The sequence below is a fragment of the Alosa pseudoharengus genome, unplaced genomic scaffold (genome assembly GCF_046254945.1).
Source record: "Alosa pseudoharengus isolate Yale_2024_CS ecotype anadromous, Long Island Sound unplaced genomic scaffold, YU_APseudo_1.1 YU_APseudo_1.1_scf_2, whole genome shotgun sequence".
Taxonomy (NCBI): Eukaryota; Metazoa; Chordata; class Actinopteri; order Clupeiformes; family Clupeidae; genus Alosa; species Alosa pseudoharengus.
In genome coordinates, this window is record NW_027468663.1 from 21,384,582 (window position 1) to 21,399,582 (window position 15,001).

At 39.3% G+C, this 15,001-nt stretch overlaps 1 protein-coding gene across 1 annotated transcript; it reads right to left on the reverse strand.

Moving 5' to 3' along the window:
* Positions 1-3,453: 3,453 nt before the first annotated feature.
* Positions 3,454-4,352, reverse strand: lrata (lecithin retinol acyltransferase a). Its single transcript, XM_076295843.1, has 2 exons — positions 3,843-4,352; positions 3,454-3,606 (listed from the first exon to the last, which is right to left on the reverse strand). The coding sequence occupies exons 1-2, from the start codon at positions 4,347-4,349 to the stop codon at positions 3,454-3,456; spliced, it is 660 nt and encodes a 219-aa protein (XP_076151958.1). The 5' UTR covers positions 4,350-4,352.
* Between the last annotated feature and the right edge of the window lie 10,649 nt (positions 4,353-15,001).

Below are 15,001 nucleotides of genomic sequence, written 5' to 3' on the forward strand. Positions count from 1 at the left end.
ATTACACTGTATATGCCGTTTTACATTTGAGTATATGTACTGTATATCACTCTCGATATCCTTACAATATTTAGACCAAAACTATCTGAATTAAACCAGCCACTGAGGTTATTCAGAATTAATTTTAGCCACTTACAGCGACATTGGACCACTGCTGATTGATTCACTCTGGTCGCCTTGTTCTCTAACTCTGGGGTAATTGTGGGGACAGTCGCAGAGAGCACAAATTATAGTGAGCGGCACATTATTACCATATTATTACCGTTAGTACCATTAGCACGTTATTAGTGTTTTTAAACGCCCATATCGAGAAAATCATAAATTACCGTTATTAGCATATTATTACCACAATGGTATCGCATCACGCACCACCCTCCATTGACATCAAGAATTGTCATTATTAGCATGTTATCATGTTATCAGTGTGTTATAAGGGGCTTATTTGTCGTTAATAACTGTTACCGCTGTTATTTGCATGTAAAACCAAAAGCGACTTATGCGACTGGAAAGACGGAAGTCATTATTTGTCTATGGAGGGTCGGCGAATAAAGCGACCAAAGTGAATTCGCCGGGAGCGAACCAATCTGGGCGACCCGAGCGATTAAGCGATTTAGCAATTAAAAGTCAGCTAATATGATGGTAATAAGCGGTTCGGCAAAAAACAATTGGAATGCTCTTATCTTCGAATGTCCCAGGCTGACAAGCCAGAGCCATTATGTGATTAGCTAAATCAAACATGTCAATGTCACGTCCAGAGCGAAAAAAGCGAATTCATGACAAAGCTTCTTCAATGACCTTGGCTACTTGGTAGCTGAGGTTGTTTCTGGTGTACACGCATCTTTTGTTTAACAGCAACATCGAGAAAATCATGAATTGCCGTTATTAGCATATTAGTGTCATTGTATTATTAGCATGTCATAACCATTTTATTTGTTTGGGGGGGGTGGGGGGTGGCATCACGCAACGCCCTCCATTGACATTAAGAACTGGCATTATTAGCATGTTATCACCATGCTATTTGTGTGTCATAAGTGGCTTATTTGTCATTGTGGAACATTTTTAATATCTGTATCACTTCATCATATATGGAAACATATTTAAGGAGAGTGAACAATGATTTACACCACATTTGCAATTTGCAATTGCAAATTTCTCGGGTCTTTTTGGACTCCATCTTGGAAAATGGCCAGCATTTCAAGTAGCAAATCAAGTGGATTTGATTGTATTGGTCTTAAGCACATACATGTCGAATTGCATGCTTGTATCATAATTTGCTAGGTCAATTCTATGCAATAAATCAATTTCTGGAGTCTTTTTTGGCGGCCATCTTGGAAAATGGCCGCCATTTCAAGTGGCCAATCAGGTAGATTTGATTGTATTGGTCATAAGCACATACCTACCAAGTTTCATGCTTGTATCATAATTTGCACGATTCTTGCCAAATTGGCCTTGTAGCCGCTCTACTACAAAGGCGTAGAGAGGAGGAGGGCATTTTTACTCAATTTAATTGAGACATAGCCTACTACTCACGTTAACGTTACTGCCATTAAGCTGCATATATATTCCCACCCGCTATTGATGACGCGAAAAATAATAACGGTAGCCTAACTCCACTGAAATTATTTGAAACTAAAGTAACGAGCCAGTTTTGTGAAATGTAAGGAGTAGAAAGTACCAATATTCGTGTTAAAATGTAAGGAGTAAAAGTAAAAAGTTGCCTCAAAAATAAATAGTAAAGTAAAACATATCTGAAAAACCTACTTGAGTACAGTAACGAAGTTACTTCCCATCTCTGATAATCAGTAACCATGAGTCGGTGTGCCTGGGCGTTTTGGTTTGACGTTTGGTCAAGAGGTTGACAACCTCTGCTCTATTACACTATAATTGCATCACATTAAAGGATTATGTGGAAAACTCCCATGATCTATTGATGATATATGATTAGTTTTCCTTCAAGACCAAAGCAAAAGTCTCTTTGGATGCAAACAGTTTTAAATGTGACTGATATCCATACCTGAAAACATGTTGTGCATCTTGTGAGCATTGTGATTGGTCCAGAGGGAGGATGCTCTATGACAGGGAGTGCTGTCCTCTAACAGGACCATAGGATTCCCTAGTTTTCTGTGAGAGCTGGCTAAATTCAATATGCTGCATGGATCAATGGTGGGTGCAGTGTATCACAAACTTCTGGTGACTGCAAAGCAAATTCTATTCAGAGACATGATCAGAGACATCAAATTCAAAATGAACATATATTTTCCATGAAATAGTCAAATTTGTAATTTTTAACATTTGATATGTTATCTGTGTCCTTTTTTGCAACTAAATATGAGTTTAAGAGATTTGCAGATTATTACATTCTGTTTTTATTCACATTTTACACAATGTCCCAACTTTTTCTGTTTTGGGGTTGTACATATGTATGTATAAGGGGGAAATATATTCATTTTATTGGTTTTATTAAAAGCAAACTTTGTGAAATGGGCTTGGGACAGTCACACCATAGCTTTTCCTGGTTTGGCTGAAAATTGTGAAAAACAGGAATATGACTGGCATGAATGGTCTATATGTTCATATAAAACAGCTTTTTCTGAACAATATAACCACATTTATTTGCAGATTAGACATTTCTTTACTTATGTTTGACATAAAAAAGGCCATGTCACGTCAACCACCCTGATATACTTGTATTAGCATATATGGAAATATATTTTAATCTTTACAAAAGAAATGATACAATCAAGACAGTTAATTCTCTTATTCAGTACAAAAATAGAGCATCTAAATATACTTCAATAAAAAGGCTATACGGGCTGTAATTGCACTTTGCGTAGATATCAGTTTTCAGCTGTGCCAAGGTAAGGAGGATTTCACTGAGGAATGTGTGCTCATGCAAATGGTTACTCAGACAGTTAACCTACAGCCTGAGATATAAAGTTGTAGAGTCATCACAAGGCCAACTGTTAATTAGCGATGTCGTAAGTGATATTGACAGACACGTCGGGAATGCGGTCAGCATGAACATTTCTGTATCGATGGTTTCTAACAGCACCCTTTAGTTAGTGAGATCTGAAGTGTGACAACCAAGTGTGGTCTCCCCTAATAATAATAAAAAAACCAAAACAAAGTGGAAATAGACAAATAAATCAATTTCAAATCAATTGTCCTGATCAGTGCTGCACACTCTTACATATCTTCAGCAGCCTAAGCATTCTCAAGCCGCCATTCATTCATAAATGCAAATGACCCAGAGATCCAAAACTCTGTGTGCAAAATTAACAGACTAAAGCATTGGCTTTAAACAAACCATCTTATTCTGTACATATCTCTGGGATGATGCATTTACAACAAACTTGAACCCAGATGTTCATCTGTTACATCTGTTACATCAGTTCTTGAGTGGACACCCTGTGAAGTGTTCATGTTTAGGTTCCTCATTGTAGTCCATGTCCATCAACCTGCCATCCACAGTGTGAATGGAATAAGTACTGCTGGCAATGTAGTTGACGGTGCCAGGCCAAAACAAACAATGGACAGCACTCCCAGCGAGATAGTCAGCAGGACACTCCTCTGGTCACGGACGACTGTTTTCAGAACATCACAAAACTGATGAAAAGACAGAGGAGAAATGACACATGCAATATCAGTAACACCATCACTCTACTTCCATTGACACTTGTTATTCAGAATGAGTTATTATGATAATTTAATTAGAAGATTTTGTTTTGCATTGAAAAACGTCGTTATTAAGTGAAAAACTTCAAAATCGAGAATTTGACTCAGAATCAGCTTTAATTGAACTAACATAACAATTAATGTATTTAGTATAATTAGGCCTGTACCTGATCTGTTTGCTGACTAACGGGTGAGCCGTATCTGCAATACGTTACAAAGTGTTCACAGTTATTCCAGAGCAGGCTGTAAGCAACTTCTCCCACCAATTTTTCTGCTCTCAGTGCGACATCCTCTTGAGACAGTGCCTGCATTTTCATTCTGCTGTCCATGGTGTTGACGAAAATACTTGCGCCATATGCGAAATCTTCCACGGTGTCGACGCGTATGCTCGCTTTCTTGTAGATGCAGCCAAGGATTAGCCTCTTATTCGTCACGACTGACCTTATCTTCTTCTCGTTAATGGTGAGTATGGGCATAATGTCAGGCATGAGATGCGCAACTTTGTTGTCACCCAGGTAGATACCGAAATGGATGAAAAGAGTACGCTTCACCTCCAACAAATCCCCCCGCTTGAAGGAGGATGTGCAGCAACCTTTTTGTTCTTCTTCCGGCCATAAGTTGAAATTGGATAGAAGGAATAGCTTCTCAAAAACGAACGTGAGTGAGTCTAGCATTTTGTTTTTCTGGTAATTTGTAGTGATGTTAGGGGTGTATTTATATGTCTAAAAACTTGCTTTGGCACGTGTCGTGTAAGGTGGGGACAATGGTACGGCTAACTAATCCTAAGAAAATGATTGGTTGCGAATAAGTTTCTCACGGCTTGCCCGAAAGACTGTTAACCCCATGAAAAATACGATAGTTCATTCTGACAAAAATATGTTGCATTTGTGTTGTCAAATCTATTAGAACGGATTCGAAACGAGCTTCATGCTAATTGTATTTACTCAAAACAGTGAACTGTAACAATCTGACAGTAACTGCAGCTAGAAATTGCCCATGCGCACAACATTGATTATGGCATACAGGATCATTACTGTCCAATAATGACAACACTAGGTAAACTTTATTGGTAACGCTTTATTTTAAAGTTCACATGTTAGCAACTTATACATACCTAATTAATGCCTGTATTAGTGACTTGTAGAGCATGTGTTAGGCAACATTAATCATTAGGCGTGTATTCACAAATGTCGTGTTCATGACGAATTAGGCCTTTATTCTTGATATAATCTTAATAATGACCTATAAGCCTTGATCTCTACTTACTAATTAGTAGTAAGTAAAAGAGAATATGTATAACCCACTAGTATACTGTCTGAATAAATACCGAATAGTGGGAGAACAGTTGTAGAATAAGCAAGTATGGCTTCACCTCATTGCTGTTTCACTGCCCAGGTTGCTGTGTTAAACAGCACTTAACAACTGGGAGATTATTCTACAACTGTTCTCCCACTATTCGGTATTTATTCAGACAGTATACTAGTGGGTTATACATATTCTCTTTTGGTACTTACTACTAATTAGTAAGTAGAGATCAAGGCTTACTAGGTCATTATTTAGATTATATCAAGAATAAAGGCCTAATTCGTCATGAACAAGACATTTGTGAATACACACCTAACAAATTATTAATGTTGCCTAACACATGCCTTACAAGTCACTAATACAGGCATTAATTAGGTATGTATAGTGGCTAACATGTGAACCTTAAAATAAAGTTGTGACAGTTTCCCAGCAAAATGTGATCCAGGCTGCAACATATTATGTGCACAGCACATGCAACCCACTGTGCAAGTGTGGGTCACCTTTCTTTCTAGAACTGACTGAGGCACAATGCATCCAACCCACACTACCTGTAGGCAAAAAATATACAGAAATGGGTGTGGGAAAAATGGTCATAAATGCCACTACTAATATCTAATATATTCATTCATTCAATCTTTATTTATTCACGGAGGTTCATTGAGGGAAATCCTCATTTTCAGTGAAGCCGATATATATATATATACATAGAGAGAGAGAGAGAGAGAGAGAGAGAGAGAGAGAGAGACAGAAATAGTGAGAGAGAGAGAGAAATTGAGAGATGAATCCAATGGTAGAAACAGATTTTACACATTATCTGAAATATTGCTGCAATGTATCAAACATTCTACTGGTAGTACTGAAACTTTAAACCATCTAACCTACATAGCTGATCTGAAATGGATAGAATGCAACGGATCCACAAACAGATTAAACAAATTCTGTACAAAAGAACCACAAAGCTGATAAAGAGACTCAGGCGCCAATGAAGTTCAGACGCAGGATTTGGTATAGAAGGAATTCCATGGCCTAGTTTATCGAACTTATTGCAATGCACAGTGTGTAGCGAGCCAACACCGGACACCGGGCCCTTAGGCAAGATTATCAAGGCAGGCCCCCCTGTGTCTCAGGCTGTAGAACTTTGAAATTGTCCAAGTTCAACGTGTTTGCTGTTTTGCACGCAATACGCATGTTCACTTAGCCTACCATATCCCACAATCCCTAGTCACAAATTACACCAAATTACGCCTGGTTGCTCCGGGCCCGTAAGCGATTGCATACCCTGCTTACCAATAGTTACGCCACTGGCAATGCATCAAGTGGGAGATAATTTGTTAGACAGCAAAACAATTGAGAAAATATACTGACCTGAAATGATATCTATCTAAAAAATTGCTGTAGTGTGAGAATGACTTTTATGGCATAGCTAAATATTCTGCCTCGAAATTTCATAAAAGCAGTTCTTTTTCCAGTCATTATATTAAAGAGGCAAAACTGCTTCAACCTTTTAGACTGATGATAATGTCAGATGAATTTTGTCATACAGAACTATGAATGGCTCCTTGCAGGAGAGAGAGAGAGAGAGAGAGAGAGAGAGAGAGAGAGAGAGAGAGATGATTTCGCTCAACCTGCAAATACCTATTCACATCATTGGATAGTGTGTCCAGACTCCAGGCAATTATCAGATAGCGTCTGTCCAGTCTTCACCTCTGTCCTCAAACTACAATCTTCCATCTTCAGTTTTAGGGGATTACCTCTGGGCATGAATCAAAATGTTGTTCACTCTGACCCAATTCACTGGGTCACCTAGTTCTAATTGCTCAGCAAGATTACTCTTTGGGATCCTGAAATGTTATTGTGTGACTGATCCAAACAGCAGTGTTGAAAGGAGGTGCGCTGTAAGCTTCTTTGGGGTTAATTGGCAGTGGGACAGAGGACAAAGAAAAGCATCAAAATGGCCACTGCCTCCTCTACCCTCTCACGTCTAAAGACCGGTTGTGCAATGCTGGAAAACTAGTGCAGTTCACTCACTGATGGAGCGTGTCTGGAACATACAGGGTTTAAGGTATGGATCCTACAGGGTTTAAGGTATGGATCCTACTGTAGTATTTCCCATTTAAGATTTCTTGCATTGATTTGGTTGCCATACAGACTGTTCCCAAATGAATGGAATGTAAGAGGAAAGTCGCTTTCATTGATAATAAATCAGTTTTTTTTCTTTTCCCTCCCATGCAAATCAGCACCATGTATTGCACCATTTGAAACCATGTATTGCACTTCTTCTTCCTGTCATTACAAATATATTTCTTCCTGGCATTACAAATATAGTGCAATGGTTATTTTATTCAGGATTAGATTGATTAGATAAAGACTGTTTAGACTACCGTATTTTCCGGAAAATTAAGTCGTTCCGGAGTATAAATCGCATTAGTCAAAAAATCCGTCATGGACAGGAAAAAAACATATATAAGTCGCACTGGACTATAAGTCGCATTTATTTAGAAATGTATTTCACAAAATCCAAAACCAAAAACAGAGACTATGTAACTGGACTATTGAGGCCAAAAAGATTAATGTTAATGAAGACAAAGAAGGAGTGAAGGCAGCCAAGAAGAGGGCCGGATAGGCCTAATTGTAAAGCAAAAAATTCACTGAAAGAAAATGCCATGTGGTACACCAAAATTTTGCTAAAATGTGGAGAATACAATGCAATCAAGCATTTTGGGCAATGTGGAGTCACAAGCTGGCAGCAGATTAAATGCTCAGGAGAGAGAAAAAGACGGTTTTAAAAGGACGTGACCAAAGCGCAAGCCAGGCGATCGGCCTATAGGCCCGACAGTAATTGTAAAACAATTTTGACAAGCCGGCAGCAGATTAAATGCCCACGAGAGAGAAAAAGATGCGTTTTAAAAAGAGGTGCACAGACCGGTTTTTAATAGGACGTGCTGACCAAAGCTGCAGCAAGCAGGTGATATTTAGACATTTATTTCACAAAATCCAAGACCAAGAACAGACAGATGTAACTGGACACATAGAGGCCAAAAATATTGAGAATTCTACAGGGAATGTTAATGAAGACGAAGGAGTGAATAGTGGCAAGAGGCAAGCCGAAGGCTGCTGACGAGTGCCCGCGCTAATTGTGAAGCAATTTACAAAAGATTCACTGAACAAAAATGATGATGTGGTACATGAAAATTTAGCTAAAATGTGGAGAATGCAATGCAATCAAGCATTTTGGACGATATATTGACACAAGCTGGCAGCAGAACAAATACTCGGCCAGCCACCTCCGAGAGAGCGAGAGAAAAAAATATGTGCATTTAAAACCAGGGCCTAAATTTCAGCGCCGGATTGCGGGTATTGCGCATAAGTTATTAAGTATTTAGCATAATAATAAAAGTCCCACAACTCCATCATAATGAGAGAAATTCCCACACATGTTAGCTGTCTGATAACGTTAATCTAATAATGGAGCGGCCTGAATGCGGGACTATTGACTGGACGGACCAACTCTGACTTCAATTGAACCCCATGCAGACACACACACGCGCGCGCATGTACCACTTTGCGGGTGCCTCTCTCTCCCTCTCATCGCTGAAGTCAAATTATAGCCTAGGAGGTGCTTCTACATCAACCGCGATCGACAGAAAAGGAAAACAAATCCTTAGCGATCAGGAACCGTCAGGAATTTTGCAAACACAGAAGCATGACAGCCTATAATGCGAGAGAACATGGATGTGTTCTCCATTTGAGGAACGTTATAATCGATTGCGGACGTGAACAGACAGATACAGACATGGAGCGCATAGTAGGCCTACTTTCACTTTCTAGTGTGCGTATTCAGTACGTGAAAGATAATTAGTAGCAAAACAGCGATCAAATATTAGCCTACATGGCAGTGAGTTTTGTTTTCAAATGTTTTCATGCATGTCTAGATAACGGGTGAGGAATGTTTAGGAGACAGACTCGTAAATCCTCAAATTATGTCTGGGGTCTTTCTTATTTAGGCTGCGCAAAGCACAGCACCTTTATTTGGGCCATGGGTTACTGTTTGATTATATTGCTAAATATCGGGACTGATGACCACTGAAATCTGTGGGGTATTTGATGGTTGACTATTAGGTTTCATGTATGGCATCCGCTTTCATTTATTCATGGAACGTGTGTTGTGCTGAAATCGAAACCTTTTTCAGCCTAAATTTAGTTATTTTTTTAATTATGCATGATTTACTTTTTTATAAAATTCGTAGGCTGATTGTGTTTAAATGTAGGTTACTGCTTCAGCCTCTGGCAAGCTCAGAAGGGGGCGGCATGCAACTGGTAGCTTGAGAGCAACGTGTTGGAGACTCGTGGTGTAAGACAATGACTTTTCATTGGCAACAATATTAAACCAACCAACAATATAAAATATGAAGAAGAGCTCTTTTATGAGTTAAATTTAAACAAAATTATTACTGGCCTTTATTTGTCCGAATCTGAGGTCCAAATAGACTCCTGGCCATAATTTGAGGATTTAGGTATGCAAGTGTGTTTCCGGCATAGCGCTAATCTCTGACTGAACTTGTGCATTTGAGAGCACTCTCTCGCGGCTAGACAGTAATGTTTCATGTAGGGTTCATGTCAGTTAATATGAATTAACATTTAAAAACATGTTCAGTTATGTATTTTTTTATATATATAAGTCGCACCTGACTATAAGTCGCAGGGCCAGCCAAACTATGAAAAAAAGTGTGACTTATAGTCCGGAAAATACGGTAATATATTCACCCTTTGTAATTTCATGTGAAGGGTGTTGCATTAAAGAGATATTTCCTCTTTCAGGAATGTACAACTGTTTACTTACATGAAGTGTTTGTTACTCAGCTGGCAAATTAATAAAACTAAAGTTTGACTGAAGAATATTTACAGCCCATTGGCTTACAATTGTGTGTGTGTGTGTGTGTGTGTGTATGTGTGTGTGTGTGTGTGTGTGTGTGTGTGTGATAGAGAGCGAGCGAGAGAGAGAGAGCGAGAGAGAGAGAGAGAAAGAGAGAGAGAGAGACCAATGAAATGCACTTTCAAAAGGTATCAGTATCTTTGGACCTGTAGAGATTTACTGGTGGGCATCTAATGAACCCCAGCAGCACCCAGCAGATGTGGAGTAAAACCAGAGGTCTGTCAGGCAGGACAGGAGTGACTTCCAGGTCATTGCAGAGGCCTGATGAACTCTCCCTGCCCCTCTGTTGTTAGAGTCGTGTCTTATGATAGTAGTTCACACCAGAGACATGACTCTCTGCAGACTCAGAATGCAGTGGTGGTCTTAGACCAGAACAAGTGGGTGTCATCATAGCAACAGATGTGGGAGTTGGGGACATTTTAGGACATTTCAGCACTGGTTCAACCACCCTGATTTGACATGCTGGCATCAGTATGTGAAATAATTTAGATAGAGGCAGAAATTGTTGACTTTCTGAAATCTTTACTTTAGCCAACCTAAGAAAACCTATAATGTGCAATGGTAAAAGTGACTGTTATTAGCGTGTACTTAAGGTTGATTTCTCCAGTAAATCAAGATTGTTTGCATAAAGCGTTACAATGTTTTGTCACTTTTACTTTTCTGCAAAATGTATATAGCTGCAACAAAACAACACAGCACAACAATATACAAAGCCTAATCTCAGGCACAACTGTTTGCCATAGATGTGTTTAATGTCATCAGAGAAGAGTCAAATAGCCGGGTGTATTTATGAAACTATAGGTAGTTCAACAAGAATTAAACCCTAAATCAATACAACCGCTAAAGCTAGGGCTTGTAATTGTGTATTATTTTGAACTGTCTGTACTAATAAAAATAATGACTCTACAAAATCACTGATCTCATAAATCCCAGAATGGATTGGTTGTTTATGAGTGAGTGAGTTATTTTCCAAATGCTAAATCGCTGAGATCCCCGTCTGTAAGAAGGTTAGTGCTCCCAGTAGCACATGTTTCTCTCGTACCATGGTCAGGGTCGGAGCAGCAGACTTAATGCTTTTGGCCAACTTGTGAACTCAGACCCTCATGGAAGCAAGGCTGAGACCAGCCCCTCTGTCTTCCAATGTGGTGGATTAAGGCCTTCAGACTTGAGTGCTGGTCTTTGATTACTGGGCTCTAACCTTTCATAGTCATTTTGTGTACATACCGGCCTGGGGCAGCCTTGTGACCCTGTGTCACTGCAATAAACCAATGCCCTTTTTTGGGAGTTAGTTTATGGAGTTTTCCCATATTGAGGTAGTTTATGGAGCTTTTCCATATTGAGGTTACAGCAAGGCTCTGATGAGCTCAGCTGTTACAATTAAACCATTTTCATTTTGTCAGGAAAAATGTGTCTGGAAATTTCAACGTTGACACGCTGGTGACCCCAGCATATCTTATCAGTTGTTTGTGAGTCTGAAGATAGAGCAGCATTCTACTTGGGGCTGGAGTGGCGTCTTCCATCTGGTCTTGGGCAGTTCAACTAGAGGCCATTGCTGTTTAGGTTCAGACTCACAGTTCACTCTCAAGTATGAAATCTGTCGCCTGTTGCAACCCACTGTTATAAAACAGTTCACAACAAAAGGCAAGATTTATGGCAGTACTAGTCATCTAGTACTACAGCTGCCATGATCGGCCATTATTGAAATTAGTAATAAATGGCTCTTTCTGGACTTTCTTTACCTCCTGCTACCTCCGCTGTGACCTTGTTACAATTGGGGCTAGTGATGACCTTGTTCGATAGCAAGTCAGAGGAAGATTGTAAAACTCACTGAACTAATATTTACCTTTTCTGCCAACGTGATCTGTGATATATTGTTTGCTAGGTTTCACTTATAATTATTCACATCAAAGTGTTGGATTTTCTACCTATATAAATTCCACAATAGTCACCTTTTATGTGTGTATAACATGTGTATTATTATTACTTACATGTAAATATACATCAAAATAATAAACATAGTATAGTATGGTTATATAGAATGACACTGTATGAGGTGTACAGAACATAGATCTCATCTCAATGTGTTAATCGCTTTTAGAATTCTCCAGAGTCCGTATGAACATTCCAAGGTCCAGTGTATCTTGGTGCACTTCGATGAACTTAGCATGTCAAATAAAGGACACATGAGGACAGTGATTCTGCTTATACTCAGGGGCCATTGAGGACCCGATGCTCGCTCCTCCTTAAATGTCTGTAAAAAACATTTAAACTATTTATAACTGATTGTCCTGGCTAATTGGCTACAAATAAACAAATCTGAACTTGAGTAATTTTTGTACTTTAGATGGTTTGTGTTTGTTCCATATTCATCTATAATTAGCCTATCATTTGTGGTTCAGAGATAATGAATTGTCATGAAATGAATGTAATGAAATGTTTCTATTATTCAGCTCTGCCATGGAAATTGTTACTGTCTTTTGCATATTGTATTTTAAACGTACTGTTATATTAACACCCTAATATAATTTATAATATAATAATTCACTTTTGGAACTGCCTTTTCAACTTCACTTTGCTCCAATATAAAAAAGACAGAATTACATCTGGGTTATAATGAACTATGCCACTTCCCTGTGGGATACCTTGATTTGTTGAACACCTTATAATGTCAAAAGCATTATACCTTAAAATCCTGGTAGTCTCACAGATAGCTCACCACTCCTGTGATAGCATGAGGCAGGGAGCTATGATTCTCAAAGCACCTATATACAGTATTTTTTTTAGCACAACATTGAGGATGTCATGTTGCTCAGAAGCACCGAAACATCCATCTTGTACAAAACACTGAAGCATTAGTGAGTGGCACACAGACAGGAGGGGCTGTTACACTGGTGGACCAACATTGGGTCTTGTGTTTGTCTTATGTGGGTCTTTTGTGTAACATGAGCTGGTTACAATGTTACTCTGGCTTTGCATTCTGCCTACCCTATTTAGAACCTTGAATAGGCTACTCATCTCATCTGTACTGGGGAGGTCTGGGCTACACAGAAGCACAAAGCTGTAAGACCTATTGAGTAGGACCTCAGAGTGTCTAAGGAATTCACAAGTATCAGTAAAACGTTTTAAAAAACTGTTATTTTCAGGACACAGCTGACTGAACAAAGCTGTTTATTCTAAACACAACGCTAGAGGCCAAGTGAACTGTTAAACTTTTTGTAAAACAAAGGAAACTAACAATATTCATACAACATGCTCTTTACAATAATGGTTCATCGGTTGTTATAAAAAGTATTGATTACATTTTTTGTAGAATTGAAAGAGAAAAAAAACCTAATTGCATGTCTGTCACATCTGAGTCTATGTACATCTGTCAAAAAAAAAATCAGCATTCGACTAATCCAATATTCTTTTGTTCTAAAGCAGTTGGTTTTATAGAAAGTTCTTATATTTTGATAATTAAGAGGAAATAATTGGATTATCTCACTGGCACATCATTATACATACAGTATGTATCACAGCCATAATATACAGTATGCCATTATAAAATGGCCTGTCAGTGTCGCCTAAGATAAATCCTTGGTTTTGCAGTCATGATGCCTCACAGAAAAAATAATGTGGACGTGTGGACGCTCACCTGGTAACCTGGATTACAGATTACCTGACCGAGCGACCACAGTTCGTCAGACTGAAGAACTGTCTCTCTGACACTGTGATCAGCAGCACCGGAGCACCACATGAAACTGTGCTCTCTCCAGTCCTGTTCACCCTGTACACATCTGACTTCTGCTACAACACCAATGTGCAATGGTGCAAACTCAATCACCTTCAACTCAACACTTCAAAGACCAAGGAGATGGTGGTGGATTTCCGCAGGTCGAAGCCCACTCTGCTACCAGTCCCCATTGATGGGGTCAATGTGGAGGAGGTAAGCACCTACAAGTATCTGGGTCTCCACCTGGACAATAAACTGGACTGGTCAACACTGATGCACTCTACAAGAAAGGGCAGAGCAGGCTGTACTTCCTGAGGAGGCTGCGGTCCTTCAATGTGTGCAGCAAGCTCCTCAGGATGTCTGTTGTTGCCAGCGTCCTCTTCTATGCAGTGGTATGCTGGGGAGGAAGCACAAAGAAGAAGGATGCGGGGTGAATTGACAGGCTGGTAAGGAAAGCTGCCTCTGTAGTGGGATCTGAATTGGAGTGCATCACTTCAATATCTGACAGAAGGACCCTGAACAAACTGATCAACATCTTGGACAATGAGTGTCCACTCCACAGCACTATTGTTAAGCAGAAGAGCCTGATCAGCTGGAGACTTCGCTCACTGCCTTGCACAACAGACAGACTGAGGAAGCCATTTGTCCCCAGGGCCATTGAACTGTTCAATGCTTCACTTTAGGGAAGAGGAGAGAGACTTCTCTGTGTAGCACTGTTAGATTCAGTGCCACTAAGGCACTGCGCATGCGCGATAATCTTTCTCTTGCTTTTGCAGTCCAAGCACAGAACATCACCTTCTTGAACTAAAGAAAATATTCCATATAACTACACATTTATAACTTCTAGAAATATCTATCGTGATAGATTTTCTACTTCTTAACTTTATGTCTCTTATATTTCGCACCAAGAAGATATTTTATTTTGTTTCAACACAAGAGCTTCGGTGAGTTTATTTTATCACGGTTGTGAATGATATGTGAATAATCTTATGGTGAATTGGAGACCATGAAAGCTCACTAAAAAACAGTCGAAGCATTTACACATACACTACACACATACAGACACTTTTATTTGCTGAATTTGAGTGGTAGGAGATCCACATTTTCTTTGGTTGTTTTGATTTAAAGTTTGAATGTAACTAGACGCGAATCTGCGCAGCTAATCTGTTCATTGAACTCACATGGTGATATTAGCTTGCTAATATACTTAGAAATTAATGTTAGGTTGACAGTTAGTCGACACTTGTGGGTGAAATATGTATTGTTGTATATTTTCCTTGATAATTACGGGTGTATTACCGAACCGTTCTATATGCTGTCTGCTCAAGGTTGGTTAGCCGTGCTGGTTTACCAGTAATTTGTGCTAGCAATCTGCT

Coding starts and splice junctions, on each gene's coding strand:
- lrata (XM_076295843.1), bottom strand. CDS start 4,349: ATGCTAGACTCACTCACGTTCGTTTTTGAGAAGCTATTCCTTCTATCC. Junction 3,607..3,842: donor TTAGTCAGCAAACAGATCAG/GTACAGGCCTAA, acceptor TCTTTTCATCAG/TTTTGTGATGTTCTGAAAAC.